The 24,060-nt window shown below is 37.8% G+C and overlaps 1 protein-coding gene across 1 annotated transcript; it reads right to left on the reverse strand.

The window, feature by feature from the left end:
- Nucleotides 1-8,703: 8,703 nt before the first annotated feature.
- Nucleotides 8,704-23,380, reverse strand: si:dkey-266f7.9 (phosphatidylinositol-specific phospholipase C). The gene is made up of 4 exons (XM_049476255.1): nt 23,281-23,380; nt 20,703-20,792; nt 17,560-18,130; nt 8,704-11,907 (listed from the first exon to the last, which is right to left on the reverse strand). Exons 2-4 carry the CDS (start codon nt 20,756-20,758, stop codon nt 11,635-11,637), a joined length of 900 nt encoding a protein of 299 aa, XP_049332212.1. The 5' UTR covers nt 20,759-20,792; nt 23,281-23,380; the 3' UTR covers nt 8,704-11,634.
- Nucleotides 23,381-24,060: the final 680 nt, after the last annotated feature.

The following is a 24,060-nucleotide window of genomic DNA, read 5'->3' on the forward strand; positions in this document are numbered from 1 at the left end:
CTATGATTTGATATGTAATGGCTACATTTAGTACTTTTTAATGAATTATTTACTCATATCTGTGTGATTTAATAAAATACTTTTATTTTACAAAACCTGTAATTTCAGTGTGTTTTTCTGGATAACTTGGTTATGAAAATTTCTGTCACCTGTAGAAACCACACCCTGAGATGTCTTGTGTTATTAATTAATTTGATTAATTAATTTATTAATTAATCTAATTAAATTAATTTAATAACTGGCGCCCAATTAAAAATATTTCAACATCTCAATTAGCACCAGGTATTAAACCACTGAGCCCGCTACATAATTGGCTCGCCAACGTGGGGCAGGATTATATTCTTATCGAGACCAGAATATATACACATTTCATAACCAGTTCCAGAAAATAGCGCTGTAAGTTGCAGAATAAAGTGTATTTTGTTGTTATTATTAAATGCGTTAGCTGCTGGCTAGCTGGCCTAGTTGGAGTTAACTGCATAAACCCAGCGTGTTAGAAACACACGCACATGTTCTACACGTGTTTTTGTTTACAATTCAGGACTGGCCAGTCCCCCGCTGTGTGTGGTATGCGAGCGCTCTTGAAAACATTACGCTTATTTGTAAAATAAGCTTGGTTGACACACCGCCGTGTGTGGGTAACCTTAAACCCGGGTGTATATACGTGTATATACGTGTGTACTTACATAAAGTTCGAACTGTTTCCGGTAAAATAGACATATTTTGCCAGTGTTGATCTAAGGCCTTCGCGCAGCCCTGAGTCGCGGATCTCCGGCTCATCGACTCCGCGCTCCAGTTAAAACTGCCGGTTTTTGCGCGAAATCCGTAAAATCCTGCAGTACTGGACACTTCCACGTGCGTAAAAGAGTAGCTAACTTTTACGTAACACCACCCTGAGTGGCAGGAAGTCTATTGTGTGCGTGATTAAACTAACCACGCCAGGATGTAAATCCTCTTTGCTCATCTTGTGAAGTGTGTTGCTGCTGTGTTAAACTTTAGGACAGCCGAGTCCTTCTCCTCTGCTATTCACAGTCGACTGAGTCAGTCAAATCTGCTGACCAGGTCCCAGACCCAAGGGGCGGTCCTTAACGTGGCATCATCAGTGGGCGTGACCACTCCCACCAGTCGGCCTCTGCCACCATCTGGTGGACAGCCTGACTATTTACACTCAAACTCAAAGGGTGTTTTACTACCCCTCACCACTAGGGGGGGTACACTGCCACATCGCCATCTGGTGTTTGATTTGGTTAACTGCATACAGTGCAGAAAGGTGCATTTCATTTGTTTGACCACCAGAGGGAGCCACTTAGCCATATAGCTGTGTCGCCACCTGGTGTTGTACTTGTGTAATTGCTATCATCCTGTAGAGTGAATTTAGAGTTTCTGTCGCCAGAGGGTGCCAATTTCAAACAAACTTTTTGTTAAGTTAATAAAGGGAATTTGCATTGTGGTGGGGTTAAATGGTTTGTAAATAAGTAAACAAATAACTGCATTCATTTAATCGGTTAATATTAAATAGTTAAATTTAAGTTTCAGGTCTGCTCTCTCAAACATTACTCTTTATGTTACATTGAACCAAGCTAAATAGCTATCTCCATTGAGTAACTAATCACAACATAAAATAATTAACTGGTCATTTTAATCAATTTGATTAAGTAAAGTTAATTAAATTTTTGTTAATTAATTATTTTCAATTTAATTCAACCATCTTCAAATAAATTAAGCTTAATTATTGATAGATTAAGATCAATTATTAATAACTGATTGAAATTAATTAATTAATTAACCATTAAAAAAAAAAAAAAAACCTATCCAGTTATCAGTTACTCAACCATATACCCAGCACACCTGTGCTTAATACATAGTTAAATTCTCCCATCCTGTACATAGTTAATAAATATACCCATATTTAGATTTAGACATTGTGTATAGTGCCCTACAGTTATTAAACTGTTCACTAGCATCACTGACAACAAATCTAACTATTCTTTTAAAATTAATCTACTAATTGTAACCTTAGGTCGCCCACTTTTAACAGATTTTCTTCTTAGAAAAGGCACAATGCTAATTGACTCGAACATAAAATAAACTTGTTTGTCATCAAAATTGTTTGATTCCACGTGCTTTACGTAAGTCAAAATGTGTGCCACCGAAAAAGCTCTTTTAGAGCTTACAGCTGGTCTACCCCCAGGACTTACCATCCCAGTCCAACAAATGGACAGTGGGGGTCTCCATGCACTAATTGCCAAAAGCCTCAATGAGTGTGTATCTAAAATCCTTGAGGGCAAGCAACAAGTGGATCCGATTTCCCTAATACTGTGGAAACAACTGCTGTTGTCACAGGATCAACTTGCTGCTTCCTCCAAAACCATTCAAAATCTCCAAGCAGAGATTGTGACTTTAAATGATAGAGTTGCAGACCTAGAGAACAAAACTGTACAGTCTGAAATTAACCAAAGAGACCTCAAAACCGAAGTGCAGCTGCTTCAAAAGGAAGCCAACATAGCTACCCAACTTGCAGCTCAGTCACAGGAAAAACTAAAACATGCTATTGCAAGACAGGTTGAGCTACAAACTGAATTAGCACATGCTAACAATGCAGTCAAATTAACTCGAGACCAAACAGAGTTAACATTTGAGCTGATGATGGAGGGAGACTCCCCCATCAATCCAGCTGGTAAATCAGGAACCCCTGGGGTTCCGGATCCTAAGCAACAACCATCCACAAATACAATCCCTCTAGTCTCCCTTAAAGGTGCTGAAGCGCCAGCAGAACCAAGGTTCACTCAGCGTTCCCAGCCACATGGGACCTCTGTGCAACCTCAAGCACCCTCTGATAGAGATTTGGACAAAATTGCGCGTAACATCCCACGCTTTGAACCAGAACCGGACGGTTCTAATGATGTCCACCAGTATCTTCGCGACATTGACTTCTTCTTACGCCGTTTCCCCAAGGCCACGGTAAATGATAAAATCTACCTCATTAAGGTGTCCTCTAGTCGGGAAGTTGGACGTTTCATTGAGCGCCAACCACCCCAGGTTAAGAGAGATTATCCTGCTCTTTGCAAGGCTTTGGAGAATGAGTTCTCCAACCACCTTGTTCAAACCGGCCTTGCTGCAGCTCTTGCAATTAAGCAGAGACGCCAGGAAACACCCCTACAGTACTATCACCGCCTCAGGCTAGCTTATTTCGGCTATAGAAATGAGCCTGGAATGGAGGAAGAGGAAGTTTTCAAAACATTGTTCGTGAGAAACCTCCATCCCTCCACCAGTCGCTCTTTTGGAGTCGCAGCCTGCCCTCGTACGCTAACAAGCCGGCAGCTGCGTGATTTGGCTCTCAGAGGATTTGCTAAGTTCCAACAAAACATTAATAAAAAATCAGAGTCAAATGACATCCTGATAATTAATGAGCAGTCCTCCCACGTCAAGCAAAAAGGGGCACACAAGGCTCCAATGCCACCTAAGTCCCAGTTAAACCACAAAAACCAGAGAGTGTTCCACTCTTGGCGTCGCTCGTCCCTACATTGGGCCCAGCAAAGTGACCAAAAGCCCTCCTATCGAAGGAAAGGTAGGATAAAACGCAGTTGGAATGGCGAACACTCACAGCACCATGTTCGAGCACAGAGCTCCAGCAAACTTCAATCTCCGCTCAGGAGAAGGAGCCCAAAGCACCACAAACGTTGGTGTCCACCTAAAGGGCACAAGCATGAGAGATATCCAACTAACCTGAGCACTAAAGACGGCAGTCTGCTCAGACAATTTCGTAACGAAATATGCAAGCAGGACAATGCTGAATCTGAATTCTTGCCAATTGTCCAAGCTCCAGATCAACCTGCTTGGGGGGGTGCGAAATCCATCCACCCCAATGCAGCCTTGGTTGTACAGCCAGACGCTGAAAACAACCACACTGAGGAAGCTTCTTTCCTCAGCCTGGAGGATCCACCACCTAAACAATTCTTGGGTTTCTTAACCGAGAAAGGTTCAACACCAAAGTTCTACCTAGCCACCTGGCTGGAAGATGTGTTCGGGTATGAAGCTCTTTTGGACACGGGGTCAGACATTTCTTTAATGTCAAATTCACTTTTTGACCAGGTGAGGGCGAAAGCCCGCCGAAACAACAAAGAGATACCTCTGAAAAAGTGTGCTCTTCACCTTCAACCATATTCGCACACTGGTATCACTCTGCATTCAGCAGCCCTGGTGCACGTTGCCATCGGTCCAATGAGTCTCACCCATCCAATTCACATTTCTCCGTTGGAGAACGTCCCATTGCTCTTTGGCAAAGACCTCCTTGACCGGTTCAAACCATTGATTGACTTTCAGCATCGTAGGATCTGGGCACAGGTTTGCGAACCCCTGCCCTGTCCTAAGGCACAGGATCGAGTTCAATGCTATCATGTTGCTAGCAACATTGAGCCACACAAGCTCATTGAACCTTCAAATTCCACGGGAATCAATGAGAAGCTCACTGTCAGGGTTCTGAAACCACCATCCTCAGAATCCCCTACCATGATTCTAAAACAAAACACCTGTTCATGGGCATTGACTCCCTCTACGGCTGTAGATGAGTACAACCCAAAAGCTGGAAAGTCATTCACTCTTAACACAATGGTAAACGGTGAAATCTCTGTTCCATGGGCTGACAAGTCAGCTGTTCACAGACCACCTGCAGGTTCCTTGCCACGGACTAACTGTGATCCTCTGTTCGTGCACCAAAAGGATTGTTCTCTTCTTGTTCCTGCACCAGTGGTTCCAGACAAACACAGTCCTTTGGATTCTTATGAATGTAAAAACATTCCCACTATCTACACAGATGGATGTGCTTTTCAGAATGCTCAAATCAAATGGAAAGTTAACATGACAATTGATGCATGTGACAACACTTCTTTCAGAACACTGGCATTTCAACTTGATCCACTTGCCACTTACTGTGCGTCTTTCAGGATGCTCAAGGGCCTGTTTGTTTATGCCCCAGATACACACGCTTCATCTTCATTCGTGGTGCCTCAGCGTCATGGGGGGGAGAGCCTGGCCCAGGCCCTCGATCACCCATGGGTGGACCACAAAATGATGGGGGAAACACACCAAGCATTCCCACAATTGACATATCTGCCACTTGTTGGGAAAAGGCTAGTGTGTTTTCAGCCCCAATCTTCAGAAGATCTGTGTGGTATATGGCCAATTCCACAAATGGATTGGGTCGAAAGACTCATGAAATTTGTTCGAAGGAACAAACATCGCATCACTGTGGCAGGTGCATTTGCCAGATGGAGGGGACGTCCCCCAGACCCTATTGAAATGGCTCAGGCCACAACTTTTTCGCTGAACCACACTTTCTCAGGTGTTGGTATATCTCACCGTTCTAGCGGAGAACTGCGGAAACACCCAAAACTGGGAAAAAGCACGCTTGGATACCAACCATTGTGCTACACTGCTGACAAGCTACTGGTGAGGTCCCAGCACAGCACTGGCAAAACAATTCGCGAGCTCAGGTCTCATTGGTTTGGTCCTCATGCAGGGGCAGACAAACTGCCTCGCATCTGGAACCAAATCCCGCATCGTCAGTGTTTTATTAAACCGATTCTCAAACAAGTTCACTGTAACCCAATTAAACTATGCAAAAGCCCCATGGGACAAGTCGGGACCAATAATGCCCTAGGTTAAATCATAATACTGGGCCAAATACTTAGACACACTGAGTGTTCATTGTCCACCATTTTCTGGCCTGACGCAATTGTTAAATTGAGAACGTACCACACATTCATTGTCTGGAACTCACCTATCCAAGTAGCATAACTCACAACAAATTGGATATTTTGTTAAACCTAGTGTTTGAATCACCATTTCAAACCATTAGCATAGCAGTATAATAAATACATGGAGAAGGGGGGGTGCCAATTTTTTTTTTTTCTCTTCTCTTCAGGTGCCCAAAACATATTTTGTTTCCCTTCTGACTACGTTTGCTCCGCTATATTGTTCTCAATTGTTGACTAAGTAGTGGCTAATTATTGAAGCATACCTTATGGGTAGGTTGTCTTGATAAAGTTATAAAGGAACAAATAGCTAGCAAACTATTTGTGACCCTTTCATATGCTTGTTGCCACACTATCACATTAAATTAACTATTCTATTCAGAACCAAAAGCCAATAGCTACAACAAAAAAAAAAAACTGATCATCAGAGAAATTGTATATCCATTAGACCAAAAACTCTGTCAGCGACCTTGTAGTAGATTGTCTTAAGAAAGCATGACCAACAAGACACCAATTGCATGAAAGATGTACCCTAACATGCTCTGTCTACAGAAATCCACGTTGACATCGACCGATGACCCAACGTCCAGTGGCCCATCGATCGATGGGGGGGGAATGTAGTGGATTAAACAGAGGATTCCTGCATCGCTTGGACACACACACACACACACACATACACACACACACATACTACCCCCACTTTATGGTCTATAAGGAACTTCAACCCCCAGAACACTCTAAAAGCCTTGGAGTTATCTTTTTCAAACAGCCTTAAATTTCAAAATGACATTTCCTGACTATTTCTTCACTCAGCCTCGCTCGAGAACCCTAAATGCAAGTCAGGGTAAACATTTTTTAATTCTTTTTTGACATTCCTTCAGACGCTGTCAGTCGTAAATCTGGATTTAGGACCGTTAATGTTTAAACATCTGGAACTGTGCACAATTGTGGTTTTGCCAACAGCACAATCACCAGGACAAGGACGGGACTACGGGACTTGAGAGAGGGTTCAAAACTTAATGAATGCCTTGGAAATTGTAAATTCACCAAATATATTATACCAATTTAGGGGTTTGTGCTTTCTGCAACCACTTAGAAATAAGATTCATGAAGTTAAAATGAATGCTCTTAGCTTGGAAATTACATTCCCAACACCAACTTCACCAACTTCCCCCACGGTCGTAAATTCCGACGACAGCCGCTTATCTAAACACTCAGCAGAGAAGAGGAATTTCTCACTGAGAAGATTTTGCTTAAAATACATATATATTGACTATATAAAAAAGGTGTTTTATAGAATGTTTACTAGATAATGGTATATGTGTTTGGATGTGTCCTGATTAAATTCTCCTACACATTCGAGTCTGAATCAACAAGGTTTAACTAGCATTTGATAATTTAGCTTTATTTGGTTATCAGTGGTTTAACCATGTATTATCTTTTAAGTGATTTAATTGGGTTTAAATAATAACATGACTCTTGATCTCTTTCTGACAGAGTACCATCCATCATTGTATTTCTAAGATTATCTTGAGTATTACAAAACTGTTTGTGGGCAATATATATATATTACATTTATTGTGATTCAATTGTAAGATTGTGTTTCCTGAATTTATCATCACAAACTGATATGCTGAAAAATGTATTTTGATCCACTGTTTAATTGAGTTTTCTTTTGGTTTGATCTATTAGAAAAATTCTGAAGCATGCTGACCATGTGAGCGAGGGGGGGTTTTATGGCCCTTTGTGAATCCCCACCAAAGTTTGAAATTGCTCCTAGACCAATCAAAACACAGACACTTGGGCCACAGGGCCAATCATAGCTCGAAGGCCAAACAGGCCACAGAGTCTAATAGTTAAACTCAGTTTCCAGTTGAGTTTTGGGAGTTCAGTTTAGAGTTGGAGGAGTTTGCAGTTCAGAGCAGTTAGAGAAGGAGTTGGAGAAGATGAGTTGAGGAAAACAGTTAGAGGAGAGAGGTTAGGGAGCCCAGAGATGGAGAAAGGATAGACTGTTAGTTTAGTCATCTTAAGTTAGTTTTCTTAGACTAGCGCATTTAATCTTCAAGTATATTAATCTTAGCTATCCTAGTTAAAATATCTAAGGTTATTTTACAATCTACGAAGCCAAGCATTATTCCATCTAAGTTTAGCTAAAGTACAGCTGAAAAAGAGATCCGCCAGATCCAACCCAGAAACCTGCGGTCCGGAGGCCACCAGCAAGCCAGCTGAGAGCGAAGGGATTTCCCTGTGGGTTCTCATGGGGCTCCGTGCTGACACAGGAAGTCAACCCACCCTGCAGGCAGGCTCACGTGATCCTTTTTCGAGGTGAAGCATCAGACGACCAACCCAGGCGGACGTCACCAAGGCCCACTTCAACAACTCAGAGTAAGGCAGAGCTGGGTTTAATCTTTCGGCAGATGGTGTTCTGTTGGTCATGGTCTGGGTCAGGTCTTTAATAGAGCGTCTTTAGTATAGATGACTCATTTTGAGTGTCTTGGGTGGAAATAAGAATTGGTTTCGTAGACTTAAAATGCCTTAGACCCTTATTTAGAAATATTCACTTTATAGTTCTATTAATCTTTATTCCTTTCATATCAGCATTATAACATGTTTGTTCTTTTATTTCTCATTTATCATTCTACACTATGATTTGATATGTAATGGCTACATTTAGTACTTTTTAATGAATTATTTACTCATATCTGTGTGATTTAATAAAATACTTTTATTTTACAAAACCTGTAATTTCAGTGTGTTTTTCTGGATAACTTGGTTATGAAAATTTCTGTCACCTGTAGAAACCACACCCTGAGATGTCTTGTGTTATTAATTAATTTGATTAATTAATTTATTAATTAATCTAATTAAATTAATTTAATAACTGGCGCCCAATTAAAAATATTTCAACATCTCAATTAGCACCAGGTATTAAACCACTGAGCCCGCTACACTTTTATTAAACTGTGAACACCACAGCAAATCTGACAGTTTTATTAAAGGTGAATTCCTATATTAAAATTAAATGGAGGGCTTCAAGTGGTCCAGCAGTCTAAAGTGCTGCCACTATGATCGAAAGAATCCCGGTCATGTAGCTTGCCTCAGCTACCGGAGCCCTGACAGAGCAGCACAAGGCGTCTGTGAGCTGATGTATCGGAACTGAGCTGCTGCGCTTTTCTCTGAGCGCGCTGTGATGCTACTCGGCAATGCTGCATCAGCAGCAGTTTGAAAAGAGGCAGTGGCTGACCTCACATTTGTCAAAAAATATCTCTGTAATATTAATTTATTTTTTAAGGAATTCATTTTGCAAACTTTTCCCCTATTCCATATGCACTTTCAAAGTTCTCAGTACCTCATTCAAGGCCCTCAGAATTCTACCAATAAAGTGTGGAGCTACTTGTAAAGTTTGTTAATGGTGTAAAAATAGTGATTTCTTGGCATGAGCAACACTATGCCCCTATCTCTAGTATTGTTGGGAGCATCGGCTAAAAGTGCTGTATTTCGGTATGGGATATTTAACAAAATTTTGTACTCGTTATCACATTTCACTACACTCCAAGTTCATTTCACACTGCATTTCTCCTTTAAGGTCCCTATTTTACGATCTGTGCAGCTCAAAACATCCAAAAGGAATGTACTAGTCCTCTTAATTAATCATGGGTGTGTTTTGTCCATAATGTGCAATAATCCAATTAGTGTTTCACTTGGTTGGTAGGACAACCTCCCTGAAATCAACTTTTGCAACTTGGGATGTCTGTTTTAGTGGCGCAGCTACCTGGATCTGTCCAATGCTTCTCAACAGAGATTGAACAGAGAGTGATGTGAAAAAGTTTGCATAGCTGCCAACAGGCACACGCTATGAATTTGTGTGCTGCTGCATTTCCATGTGTGCATAACAAGCAGAGTGTACGTCTGTTGGGGATGAGCCTGTGTTGGCAATTTACTGCCAAGATAGCAATAAACGTCTGAACCACTGTTGATGTCTATAGGTTGTATTCAGTCAGTTGATGACATGTTAAAACTAAACCCCATGGTCTGGAGGCTGAATTGTAATTTGTTTGTGTTCATTAAGATAGTAGGATGCAGCCTTCAAGAGGGAGATAATATATAATATATTGGGGTATTTTTCATCATTATGTTGATTCTAGCATCTTATTTTTGAATCGTATTATTTTACGATACCTGTGATTGACTGTACAACACTGATAAATGTATAAATATATTTGATTTCTGTCAAAATTCTTAATTGTGATAAAATGAGAAGAGTACCAATAGCATGTTCTATTTAAATCTGTTTAAACACCTAAAAATGTATTTATCCCAAATTATTTTGTGCCTGCTTTTCTCTATAATAAACTTCCACTTCTTATCTCTCTAGAGTATTTAATTTGCTATTGAATAACCCATATGCAATCATGAATCCATAACAAATCCATAATCTGACTCTGTGAGGATTAGCATTTTAATACTGTGCAAATGAATTCATCTTCACAGCATCGAAAATGTAAATCCTGCATATACCATTACAATCTACACACATACAGTATAACAATATACAATTAACCACAGCAAAGTTATGACATTATGACATGGGGCATTAAAGCATATCACTGTCACTGTCCAGTGAAAAACATGTATAGTGTTTAGTATTTTGTCACCTTACAACCACAAACTTAAATGTATTTTCTTGAGATTTTAAGTAATAGACCCCATTCTTCTTTATAAAACAGCTCAAGCTCAGCCAGGTTGGATGGAGAGCATCTTTGAGCAGCAATTTTCATGTCTTGCCACAGATGCTCAATGCGATTTAAGACTGGGCCATTTTAACACATGAACATTTTTTGCTCTAACTCATACCACTGTAGCTCTGACAGTATGTTTAGGGTCATTGTCTTGCTGGAAGGTGAATCTTTCTCCCAGGCTCAAGTCTTTTGTTGCCTTCAACAGCTTTTCTTCCAGGATTTACCTGTAGGTATTTAGCTCCATCCATCTTCCCATTAACTCTGTCCAGCTTCTCTGTCCCTGCTGAAGAAAAGCATCTCTACAGCATGATGCTGCCACCACCATGTTTCACAGTGAGGATACATTTCAAAAACATACAGTGTAAAATGGACTTTTGGTTTAGTAAAACATGATAAAAACTTACCTTTGATGAGTAGCACACCTCCGTTCTCCCTTAGCGTTCTCGAGATCCAGAAATTGTAACAGTTTGTCAAAACACCATTCAGACTGGGTGCCACAGAGCAGAATTTGCCCCGATAAATCGCTTTTCCACTGTTATCCAGCTCAAAGTAACTCCACACCACCTTGCTAGAATCTGAAGAGCCCTGACATTTAAAATTAGGCATTAATAACTTAAAAAGTGCACAAGAAGCTTATTAAATAGCATAGCAGCCGGCGCCAGGAGTAATGGTGGCGCTCGTAGCTGAAGCTCACGTTATAGGATGTAAACAGTTGTTTTTAATAAGCTTATTGTGCACTTTTTAAGTTATGAATGCCTTGTTTTAAATGTCAGGGCTCTCGGGATTCTACCAAAAAGGTGTGGAGCTACTTTGAGCCTGAATAACAGTGGAAAAAGCGATTTATTGGGGCAAATTATGCCCAGTGTCACCTAGTCCGAGGTGTGCTATTCATTAAAGGTAAGTACTTTTTATCATGTTTTGCTACACCAAGGTGTTCTCTTATAAGTTTGTTGTTGTAAGGTGACAAAATGTAAAAGAGTTCAAAGAGGCATGAATACTTTTGCAAGCCACTGTATCCCCAAAAGAGCAACTTTGCAGGAGACATTTTTGAGACATTTTGATTGGACACATTTACAAAGCTTTCTAATAGAATATTTAATGTATTTTCAGTATTGTTCAATAAATTCAATTTTTCGTTCTTCTCAGTTGAAATCAATGATGGTTTTCACTAGCATTGCTCCAGGGAAATCCATGGTGATGATGCCGTATCTCTTCTTCTGGCCGGCGCGGGCACTTATGTACTCGTACAGGCGTGGGTTAATGCGCTTGGCTAGGGCGTTGGGGTGTGCCCAAAAGCTGGCACCGCTGGCATATGTGAGGAACATTTGTGCCTTGTTGCCCAGCACAGCTTCCTCCAGGTGAGTGTAGACGTTCTTCCATTTCTTCTCCACTTCCTCAGGCTGGAGGGAGGGCACCTGCGGGCACAGAGCTCTAGTTGGTTACATGTAGGTACATGCTGAAACAGCGGGGGACCTGCAGGCCTTTTGTGCTTTTAGAGAGGACAGTGGCAGTACTGAGACTAGACCTGTACTGAACAAGCCACTCTTAAACTGCTACACTATAAAATATACTGTATGTGTTTTAGTGCTGTCAACGTTAATGTGTTCATTTTATCACTTTAATATCAGAAATATCAAAGGTTACCTGAGTAAATACAAAAAAAACAGTTTTTAAATGATGATTTCATTCATTAAGAAAAAAAAAAAAACAATCCAATCCAAGACTTCAAAGAGTTCAATTTCAACCACAACCAGGCCTGATTGCTGCCAGACCTGTAGAATAAAAAAAATCACTTAAACATAACCTGTCTGACACCATGAAGCAACACATTATTCCCCAATCTGAAGTCATTGAACATCTATCAGTCTGCATAAGATTTTGGACCACAGTGAAACCTATTATTCACAGTTATTCCACAGTTAGTTCCGACCCTGCAATGTGATTGGCTGAAAGGCGTTTTATAAGTGACATTATCAGCCAGTAATGCACTGTAACCGAAGCTCTCCATGTATTACTCCGCCACATACAGGTAACCTAGCAACGATGCAGTGCTTACAAGCCAAATACAAACCAAATGTGATCATTATTCAGCACTGGGAGCCGCTGGATCCTACAGGCACAGTGAAAATACACCATGTCTCCAATATGCGGAACAGGTTAAGATATGTTTTTTTGTTGCATTATTTGAGGTCTGAAAGCTTATTTCAGCCATTTTTTCTGATTTTCGGTAGTAAATTCTGTAAATGACAATATTTTATTTGGAATTTGGGAGAAAATTTGTCTGTAGTTTATGTTCACTTTACATATACCTAAAAATAGCAAAATCAGAGAAACTGTTTCAGAAACCGGTCTTTTAATTTTTTCCAGAGCTGCATATAACAATGTATTTAAATACTCTAATTTGTACTGTAAATAAATAATTTATTAATTATAATGCATTAAAAGTATTAAAATGCATTAAATAAATGCAGCAACATTTTTCTCTACTAAAAACATATGTGTAACTAACACAATAAGTTCTAGAACTGTTTTTTTATGCTGCATATAAATCACTCAGTGGCTTAAGACCTAAATACATCTCTGATTTACTTAAAGAATACAGAACTAACAGGCCTCTCAGATCACTAGGGACTACTCAGTCAGCAGTGTCTAGAATTAGAACCGAGCTGAGTGAAGCAATATTTAGCTCTTCTGCTGCTTAAAGCTGCAACCAGCTGCCAGAATCAGCCTCAAATTAAATGCAGACTAACAAAAACAGGTTCTGTCCAATATTTTAAGCAGTTATCTTTATGAATGTTGTTTCTCTCTTATGTTTTAAGCCTTTTTTTACGATGCCATTTCACATATATTTTATATCCAACCCTTACTTTTAAAAAGTTGGGACACTATGTAATAAAAAATGCATGCAATGGTTTGTAAACCTCCTAGACTGTTAAATGACCTTTGACCCAGGGTGGTGTTTATATATGGCTGCTTTTTTTGCATTGTAAATTACATGAAATGGGGTGTGTCTAATCTTTTGAATGATACACGGTAAAATTAGCAGTGCTGGATCAATACCTAAAGAGATAACTTTAACACTCCTTTGAAGTATATATGTTCCCACATTACAAAAAGTAAATGGGACATTCCAGGATTTTGGTACATTTCCTGTCCCACCACTTAAATTTTAAATGTACATATCCAAAATATCTAAATGACTATTTTTTGTGAACAATGTACTTGTTATAAGACGAGTAAAATATGGTGGAAAAATAAGCTCCTTAGATATTATTTAAAAGACTGAATATCTTTGGACCACCTCAAAAAATGGCCGTTTTCTCTTGTCCCACACATTGGGTGACCAACTACTTTGGCAAATTTAACAATTAAAAATAGCTCTGAATAAATGACTTCCTTTTGTATATTGTTGATGTGCATCTCCTTTACTTATTTGGTCTACATTGTTTTGCATGTGACAGTTTTTATGCTATTAAGTTGTGTCCCACAACATGCGTGCAGCCCTGTTACCATAAGAAATTTTACCTGGCAGAGAAAGTTAAAAATATTTGTCTACTGGCACAAAGGAAGTGACATCACAAGGACATTTTCTGCCCAAATGGCAAGACCAAGAGTAAGTGCTCTAACAATTTTCAAGTTTTTTTTCCAAATATGTTTGTCCAAGTTGTGTGTGTCACTCAGTGAACGCAACCCTGTTACTCATATTGTAAGACTAATAATGAGTAGAGTCAAATTTACTTTATATACTTATATAACCATGTTTGTCCTTGATCTTGTATACATAGCTAAATTTTACAGTTAGCATCTGTTCCTGGGGTAAACCACAACTTAGCCTAGATTTGCAACTCTGTTACTCGCAACCCTGTTACTGTAAGTTACCAAATATATTGCATAATCTAATTAAAAAACTGCTTTGATACCTGAGTTTGACTAATCAAACTTTTTGATAGTCTATTACCTGTATTTAATAAATATATGACTAAAAATGATCAAATTGAAGATCATATTTTCAGAAGTGACCACCCCTGAAATGTACCAAAATCCTGGAATGTCCCAAATATCATAGTGTCAAAGTATTAAACTTAGTATTAATGACACTGAATAGTGACCAGAAAAAAATCCACCTTAAATAATAGCTACAGAAATGATCTAGCTAGCCTACATGCTGGCACTTCAAACACCAGAATTTAACAACCGTGACATTTAGCTAGATAGCTAGCGCTGGTTTCCTGAAAGAACTTTTCAATTTTGCCTCAGCTAGCTAGCTAGTTAACTTTAGGTTGTTTCTTCCAATAAGTTGCCTGTTTCATGTAAGTTAAGGCTAGCTAGCTAGATAGGTTAGCTAACCTAGCTTTTTCTGGCAAGAGGTACCCCATTTAACCCAAGTTAAAGCTAGCTAAGCAGCTATGTTAGCTGTTTCTTGAGTGCACTTTCCTGCATTTTTTGTATAACTTGTGAGAAGTCTTCTGCCTCACGTCAGCTAGCTAACCAGCTGTCCCTATTTCACATCAGCTAGCTAATCAAGTTTAGTTGTTTAAGAGAACGTAGGTTAATTTTTCTCCTCAGCTAGCTTGGCTAGCCAGTTTATTGTGAGAAATTTTCACCTGTTTCACCTCAGCTAGCATTAGTTAGGTTAGCTAGCTAGCTAACTAACTAACTAAAGGGCATTCTGAGACTCTGTGTTACTACAAATAATAAACAATATTTAAACAATATTTAGAATTAAAAACACATTTAATACACAGTAAAATAATACAAAATATATATCAAATGTTACTACTTATCAAATTGGAGAGTTTGAGGGAAAAACACACACCTGCTGCTATAACTGAACAGTGTTGCCAACTCCTCAGTTAGGAAAGTAGCTATTGGCTGTCCTAAAAGTTGCTAGAAGTCGCTAAATGACGTCATCGCCTAATTTGCATAATACATGTTTTTGAAGCTGTAAAGGATTAGGGTTGTGGGAGAGAAAAAAGTGAGTAAAAAACACCATAAATATGTTAGAAATGTTACAAATGAACAACTTCTGTTGCTTTTTAAATAGGTCACTTTTTTTTTACAATAACTTCATTTTTACGTGAATTACATAAATTAGTTTTTTGCCGTGTTCTTAAATATTATAAGAGCAGCAGTTAGACTGAACTGTTATTCTACGTTTTTTTTTTTTTTTTTTAGTTCGTTTGTTTTATTTTATTTTTATTTTTTACGTTTTCTCAAGTTTTCTTTATTTTTAAACTCATCATAGACAAATTGCTCAATGGTTCAATAGATATTTAGCTTTGTTTTATTTATTTATTTATTTATTTTTGGCTTTGTATTTAGCTTTGTTTTATTTTATTTTTTTACGTTTTCTTAAGTTTTCTTTATTTTTAAACCTATCATAGACAAATTGTTCAATGGTTCAATAGATATTTAGCTTTTTATAAAGAGGCAGAGAGGTGGAGTGGTGTGTGTGTGCTCTGACAGTCAGGTGGCACTGTAAGTGTTGTGGGCGGGGCTCGCTGCAGCGCGGAGGACAGTAACTGAAGAGCGTGTGTTTATCTCAGAGTCGCCAAAAGTCTCCAATAACACCACAAAAACTCGCTAGATTTGTCGCTAGTCGCTTTTTTACAAAAAAATTCGCTAGAGGGTCTGAAAAGTCGCTAAATATAGCGACAAATTCACTAAGTTGGCAACACTGTAACTGAATCACTAAGAACTTGGCAGCTGAAGAACTTTGAGTGTGGCAAAATGTGGAGGCGGAGCTTGTGAGACAGAATACACTGGGAGGAGTTGAAATTTGTTAACTCTGGAAAATAATTCCAACTTTATGTGAATTGTAACACTGAGAGTTGTTAGGAGAACACCCACGGAGTCAAAAAATGGTTTACACTGTGATTTTAACACCATAGATTGTACTGTGTACTGTATGTTATATAATAGCTGATACTGATGATGTTTTTGTTTCTTATAGGCACAGTCTACATATTTTCAACAGAGTTTGGGTATTAACTTGTCAGAATGTCAATTCCTGTTGGAATTCCAGTTGTGTCTAAGTTGTAAAGTTCTAGCTGTTTTGAGGTTCTGCTGGAGAATTCTGAGGTTGTCCTCCTTCTTTACTATTCTGTTCACTGTGTGCAGTGTAGCAGTTCCTCTGGCAGCAGCAGTTGATACAGTGCTGTAGGAGCTGAATGCACCACATTTACTCTTTTTTTTTTCTTTAGTCAGACTTCAAAGTGTTGTTTTTGGAGCAGAGATTCTTTCTTGGACGTCGGCTTCAGTCCATGTTGATATAAGACGTGTTTGACTGTAGACAGTCACAGTGCTGTTCCAGCAGCCTGGTGGTTTTTGAGTTATTCCTGATCTTCCAAACCAAATCTTTCAATCTTAACAACCAGGCTAAAACCCTCAGTAGCGTGTTATCACATAAAACAATTCTGATAACTGATAATCTTTGGGTTTCAAGTCGTTTACATATACATGTTTGCATGTTGCAATGTGTACTTATCCCGTTGTTACAATAGCAAAGAGACACTGACATGCCTTAATTCATGCTACATGGTTCCCAGATGGCAGCTGGCCTATAGACCACTAATATAGGGTCAATCTGTCTTCTTTAACCAATGGTAATAAACTAATAAACTTTTGCACCAGAGACATTGATTATTTCGTTATATATATATATAGTAAAACAAAACTCTGTTTTTGTGACAATTTTATGAAAATGAAAGATGTTGTGTTTAGCTTCAGATGCTTCAGATTTTTTATTTCTTAATACTAAGATGTGATACTAAGATGTTTAAAAACTCCAACAACACTGCTGTATCTGATTTACTCATACAGGCGCAACACACATTGACATATCATCACCATGTCATTACTGAGAATGACCCACCACACAGATAATAGTTAATCTGTGGTAGTCAAGTAGGATGCTGACCTTTAAAGGACAGGGTGAGAATAGGATAATAAAATGTGAAAAAGTAGAAATACAGCCTGTATAGAACTACTTCTTAATGAGCTTCTTAATGGAAAAGGGATTATCGTAGACTAGCATACCCTCAGGTTGTCAGAATGTATATATTTACCTTCCAGTAGTCAGCGATGTCCAGTGACCGGTAGCGCATGCCCAGGTCAGGTCCAGAGAAGTCTTGCAGCACAATCAGCTTCCCTCTTGCCTCCCCCATAGTTGGCACCAGCCGGCTGTGCCAGAGCAGATCCCAGTGGGCATACTGGTGCACGTAGCGCACCACTGCCCCGTAGATATCACTGGTCTCGCTCAGCTCTTCTCTCAGCCTCATCAGCACTGTCTCAGAGGGGTGCTGCTTCAGAAAAGCTGCTATGTCCTCCAGCGCTTCACCAAAGTGTGCCCACTGGTAGGAGATGCCGTGATGGATGGTGAGGTTGCCCCGAATGTGACGCACGCGTATATCAAGGAAGCGAATGCCAGCCTGCAGTTGTCTTGCCAGGGGCCAGGAGTTGCACTGAGCGAGAGAGCCGCCATACAGGGCCATGGAGTTGTGGGTTCCTGGCATAGAAACCTCAGAAAGAGTCTGGTTCTCGGGGATATCCGCCATCCAGGAGGGGTTGAGGAACTCTGGGGTGGAGGTCTCGTCATAGTCAGGTCTCTGAATGGCACCACGGCCTGGACACGCCACTCTGTTAGAGGTCACAATTTAAATCACAAAGGAGACATATTAGTGGTGCAGGACATTTATTCTAAACTATTTATTTTATATATATATATATATATATATATATATATATATATATATATTTAAACACAATGAATAGTGATTTGTTATAAAGGAACAAATAGGGAACTGTGTAGTAAACTTAAAAACGTTAAAACAAACCAAAATACAAAAATATCTTACAGCTAATCTATTGAAAACCCAAAAATCAGTGTCTCAGAACAGTAGAATATTATATAAGACCAACTGGTACGTTTTGCAGTGTATGCAGTGTGCCAAGTCCTGCTGGAAAATAAAATCTGCATCTCCATAAAAGTTGTCAGCAGAGGGAAGTAAGAAGTGCTGTAAGATTTAAGGGACTCCATATAACACAGTGGATCAACACCAGCAGATGACATGTCTCTCCAAACCATCACTGATTGAGGAAACACTAGAGCTCGTACAGTTTGGACTCTCTTCACTCTTCCTTTAGACTTTGATCCCTTCATTTCCAAATGAAATGGAAAATTTACTGATGATCAGTGATGGTGTGGAGAGACATGTGATCTACTGGTGTTGGTCCACTGTGTTATATAAATTAACTGTGATTAATCACAATTTTACTAACCACGACCAGGCCTGATTACTGCCAGACCTGTAGAACCAAGAAATAACTTATATAAATAGATTCTGTCTGGCAACATGAAGCAGCTAAACGATCTCAAAATCAGCACATTATGAAAAACGGATCAGAAAACAATATCATTGATCATCTATCTGTCTGAAAAATGTTAAACTCCAGTGAAACACAATGAGAGCTATTATTCACACATGGAGAAAAAGTGGAACACTGGTGAACTTTACCAGGAGTGGCTGGCCAACTGAAATGATTCCAAAAGGGCATGGACAACTCATCCAGGAGGTCACAAAAGAAACCAGAACAACATTTAAAGAAATGCAGGTCTCACCTGTCTCAGTTTAGGGCAAAGTTAATGATTCAATAATAAGAAAGAGACTTGGTGAAAATGGTCTCAAGAAAAGAGTGAAAAGAGTCCCAAGGCAAAAAACACTGCTGATCAAAAAGAACACAACGGCTTATCTCACATTTACTAACAAACATCTTGATGATCCATTAGAATCCTACAGCTCTTTATGCTTCCCTCTGCTGACAACTTTTATGGAGCTGTGAATTTTATTTTCCAGCAGGACTTGACACACTGGTTGTCACGGCCTCGCTCTGTTCCCCTGTGTTTCTCCTGTAATTTTCCGTCACGTGTGTCTAATTTGTAGCTCCGCCCCTTCCCCAGGTGTTCAGTGTTTCATGTTCCTATATATAGTACCTGTTAGTCCATGTTTATCCGTCGGTCTTTGCACCTTCCTCTGTCGTTTGTCTCGCCACGTTTGCTTAGTTAGTTCACGGTTTTTCGTCACGCTACGTTTATTCTCTTGTTTATTTCTAGTTCTCTGTTTTTCATGTTTATTTCCTGTCACGTTTAGTTCCTGTCTGTTTCCTTGTTTATTACCTGTACATATTTAAGTATTTACCCCTGTATATATCCCTAGCCCTGTTTTGCTATTTTCTGTTTAGCTTAGCTCTCTGTTGGTTTTCCCTGTTTGTTTATGTATATAGATTTATTCGTTATTCCCTTATTTGTTTGTTTTGTTTACTTGTTATTTATTAAAGTCTGTCTTACCCGCTTATAAATCCGCCTCCCGTCTGTTCCCAACGTTACATAAAGACCGACGTATAAACATGGACTAACAGGTACTATATATAGGAACATGAAACACTGAACACCTGGGGAAGGGGCGGAGCTACAAATTAGACACACGTGACGGAAAATTACAGGAGAAACACAGGGGAACAGAGCGAGGCCGTGACACTGGTCTTATATATTATTAAACATTTCTGAGATACTGATTTTTGTTTTTTTTTATTAGCTGTATACCATAATAATCATCAATAAAAAAATAATGATTGAATAAAAAAATAGTTCAAAATACATTTTGAACTGAATTACTGAAATAAAGTAATTTTCATTGATAATTTAATTAATTGATACATTAAATTTAAGCTGTGTCCGAGCTTTTGATTGGTAGAAGAAGTTTTTTAAAGACATCTTTATGCATCTCAATTACAAAACAAAAAAAGGAGGGCATCAGATATACTGCAGCTCTTCTATCACATCTCTCTAAAAATAATCCTTTATGGCACCTTTAATCTTAGCGGTGTATATAAATGTAGGTGGACAAAAATATAATATTGATTCTTTAATGCAGCAATCAGAATCACACAAGCGTGGATATGGGGGCACTTAATCATTGATTTGATTATGGACTCAATGGAATTAAATAATCGTTTCACTTGGCCGCAATAACGCTAGCTTGGCAGAAAGCACGAATAATCACATTTAATCCATTAGAGAACTTGTTTAAGTCAATAAATGAGATGCTGAGTATAGATACTGCTGACAAATGCAATTGTAGTCAGAACTGAACAACAAAACACGAGCAGATCCCCCATAAACACACATTAAACACCGTATTACACTACTTACCCCAGTAAAATTCCAACTATCACCATGTGCATCATTTCACCACTGGAACCTGCCATGCTGACACGGTTACAGACACGCCTCAGCCAATCACTGCAAACAGAGCAACAATTCAATATTAATTACACACTAGATAAAATCTGAAATATGCTAATACCCTGAAATGTATGTAAGATATGTTTATGTTATATAAAATATATATATATATAAAACATAAATATATATATAAATATATAAAAAACTGAAAACTTGGTAATGATAAGAATAATTGTTTATTATAATTTATTTTTTTTTGTATATTTTATTTATTTGGCTTTTTAAACAAAAAACACAAGTTATACAACAATGAAAATAGAAAAGATTGTAATATGTAAATAAACAATAAACAGATAATATTTTTTTCCTAAAATGACATACAGTCTAATACAGTATTACTATACATATAGTATAAATATAATGGTCAATATGGTCAACCCAATGGCCAAATATTGTCAAAGATATAATTCAACAAGCCTAAATCAGTCCAATTTGTTTCTCAAAAAGTATGTGATCTGTTCTAGTGTTATATACTTGTTCATTTTAGAAATCCACATTTGGAAATTAATATATTTTTTTTATTCTAGCTGCTTTAAAAATATTTTTTATGTATTTATTGATACTTTAATGTGTTTTTGGAGATCATGTAACATTGTATTGCCAGTAGAGAGATAAAGACCAATCTATTAAAACATAAATTAGATTAAATTGGTTAATATTAATCTTTCACAACATTTTCTCTGATCATAATGAGCAATAATACATAAATTAAGTAGATTTGCAACAAATGGTTTTGGTTCTCATAAAGAAGGTGATCTTTTCTAGGGTTATACACTTGTTTATTCCAGAAATCCACATTTGAAAAGAAATATTATTATTATTGGTATTAGTTTTCAAGTTTATCATTCATTTTTAAGGTCAGAATTTGTCAAATTACCCAATAGGCAAAATTCTGTATATGTTAGAAAATAGATAAATATTTTTTTAACTTATTTCCTGATTCTTTTATGTGTTTTTAGAGATTATGCAATATTGCTTTGGAAGTAGAATAAGATTAAAACTAAAACATCCTAAAATAAGTTAATAATAATCTTGCACAGCATTTTCCCTGATCATTATGAGGCTTATTACATAAATGAGCTACATTTTTGTGTCCTCTTACCCTGGTTTGTTTAACATAAAGTAGGGGATCTTTTCTAGGGTTATACACTTGTTCATTTCAGAAATCCACATTTAAAAAGGAATATTATTATTGATCCAAAATTTCCAAAACAAGCAACACAAATTTTAGCTGCTATTAAAGGATTTTTTTAAAACTTATTCCTTGATCATTTTATTATGTTTTTATATTATATATAATATAATGTTGTTTTGCCAGTAAAATAAGATCAAATTATTAAAATGTCTTAAAATAAGTTAATAATAATCTTGCACAGCATTTTCTCTGATTATAAAGAGAGATATTACATAACAACACATTTGTAAAAACAACAGCCACAGTGGTTAAAGGTCACCATATAAAGGCCTGTTTGAAATACCCTGGTTTAATTTATCATAAAGTAGCTGATCTTTTCTAGGGGTATTATACACTGGTTCATTTCAGAAATCCACATTATTGAATAGGATTATTATTATTATTGGTCTCAGGTTTCCAAGAACAAGCAAATACACAATTTTTGCTGCTATTAAAATGATTCCCCATGAATTACCCAATAGGGTAAATAAATAATTTTTTAAACGTATTTATTGATACTTTTATGTGTTTTTAGAGATCATGCAACATTTGTTTTGCAGAAATCCACATTTGGAAATGAATATTGTTTTTTTTTTTTTTTTTTTGGAAATTCTAGCTTCTTTAAAAAATATATATATATATGTTTAATGTGTTTTTGGAGATCAGTAGAGAGATCAAGATCAAACTGTTAAACATCTTAAAATAAGTTAATAATAATCTTGCACAACATTTTTCACAGATCATAATGAGGCTTATTACATAAATTAAATACATTTGAATTTTTTTTTAAAGAAAAACAGCTACAGTGGTTAAAGTCTCCATATAAAGGCCTGTTTAAAGTGAGTGATTATCTGAGAGCATCAGGAAAAGTGTGTTTTCTTACTAGAAATCCACATTTAAGAAAACATTATTACTATTTTTGTTCTTAAGTTTCCAAGTACTATTATCACAAATTTCAGCTGCTATTAAAATGATTTCAGTGAACTTTATAGCACAACCTTTTTTTAAGATCAGAATTGGTCAAATTACCCAATAGTAATAACTTCTGTATCTATTGGAAAAGAGATAAATATATATATTAACTTATTTCTTGATACTTGAATAAGATCAAACTATTAAAACATCTTAAATAAGTTAATAATATTCTTGCACAACATGTTTTCTGATCATAATGAGAGATATTACATAAATGATCTAGATTAGCAACAGTATTGTAAAAAAGAAAAACCCAGGTGCAGTGTTTAAAGTCAGCATATACAGGCCTGTTTGAAGTGAGCTGATTGAGAGCTTCAGAAACGTGTGATCTCTTACCCTGGTTTTGTTGTGATGAATCAGGCGAGTGATCTCTGGAGACGGCAGCAGTAAGAAGCAGCCGTGCAGCAGCAGCAGGTTAGCTGGTTAAACTTGGTTTGCATTTGTACGTCCCCCCCCCCTCCTCCTCCTCCCTCCCTCCCTCCCTCCCTTCCTCTCTTTCTTTCTTTCATTCCAGATAGACCACATGCTACGCTTCTGGCTAGAACTGGTTGGAAGCACCGATGGACATTAACCCCTGTTGTTGGAGGGGTCATTGTGTTTTTATAGAAAGTACAGTAAAAAGCTGAGCGGGGTCAACAAGAGCAGACAAAAACTGTCCACACTGAACCCCTCGCCCTCCGATTCAGACCAGGATTAACATTTGGCTTTGACCACAAACCCCGTTTAATGTTTAAAGTCTCAGAAAAAGTGGTTGATGTTAGTTTTGTGATTCATATTTATTGTCTTTTCTGAATTTGATGAAGAAAATACACTACCGTTCAAAAGTTTGGGGTCACATTGAAACATCCTTATTTTTGAAGGAAAAGCACTGTACTTTTCAATGAAGATAACTTTAAACTAGTCCTAACTTTAAACAAATACACTCTGTACATTGCTAATGTGGTAAATGACTATTCTAGCTGCAAATGTCTGGTTTTGGTGCAATATCTACATAGGTGTATAGAGGCCCATTTCCAGCAACTATCACTCCAGTGTTCTAATGGCACAATGTGTTTGCTCATTGGCTCAGAAGGCTAATTGATGATTAGAAAACCCTTGTGCAATCATGTTCACACA

This window comes from Astyanax mexicanus, chromosome 3, assembly GCF_023375975.1.
Source record: "Astyanax mexicanus isolate ESR-SI-001 chromosome 3, AstMex3_surface, whole genome shotgun sequence".
NCBI lineage: Eukaryota > Metazoa > Chordata > Actinopteri > Characiformes > Acestrorhamphidae > Astyanax > Astyanax mexicanus.

What these genes read in the sequence shown, in the direction of transcription:
- si:dkey-266f7.9 (XM_049476255.1), bottom strand. Translation starts at nt 20,758, where the DNA reads ATGGCAGGTTCCAGTGGTGAAATGATGCACATGGTGATAGTTGGAATT. An exon ending in ATAGTTGGAATTTTACTGGG is followed by an intron (nt 18,131 to 20,702) that starts GTAAGTAGTGTA and finishes GACCTCTAACAG; the next exon opens with AGTGGCGTGTCCAGGCCGTG. An exon ending in ACATCGCTGACTACTGGAAG is followed by an intron (nt 11,908 to 17,559) that starts GTAAATATATAC and finishes CTGTGCCCGCAG; the next exon opens with GTGCCCTCCCTCCAGCCTGA.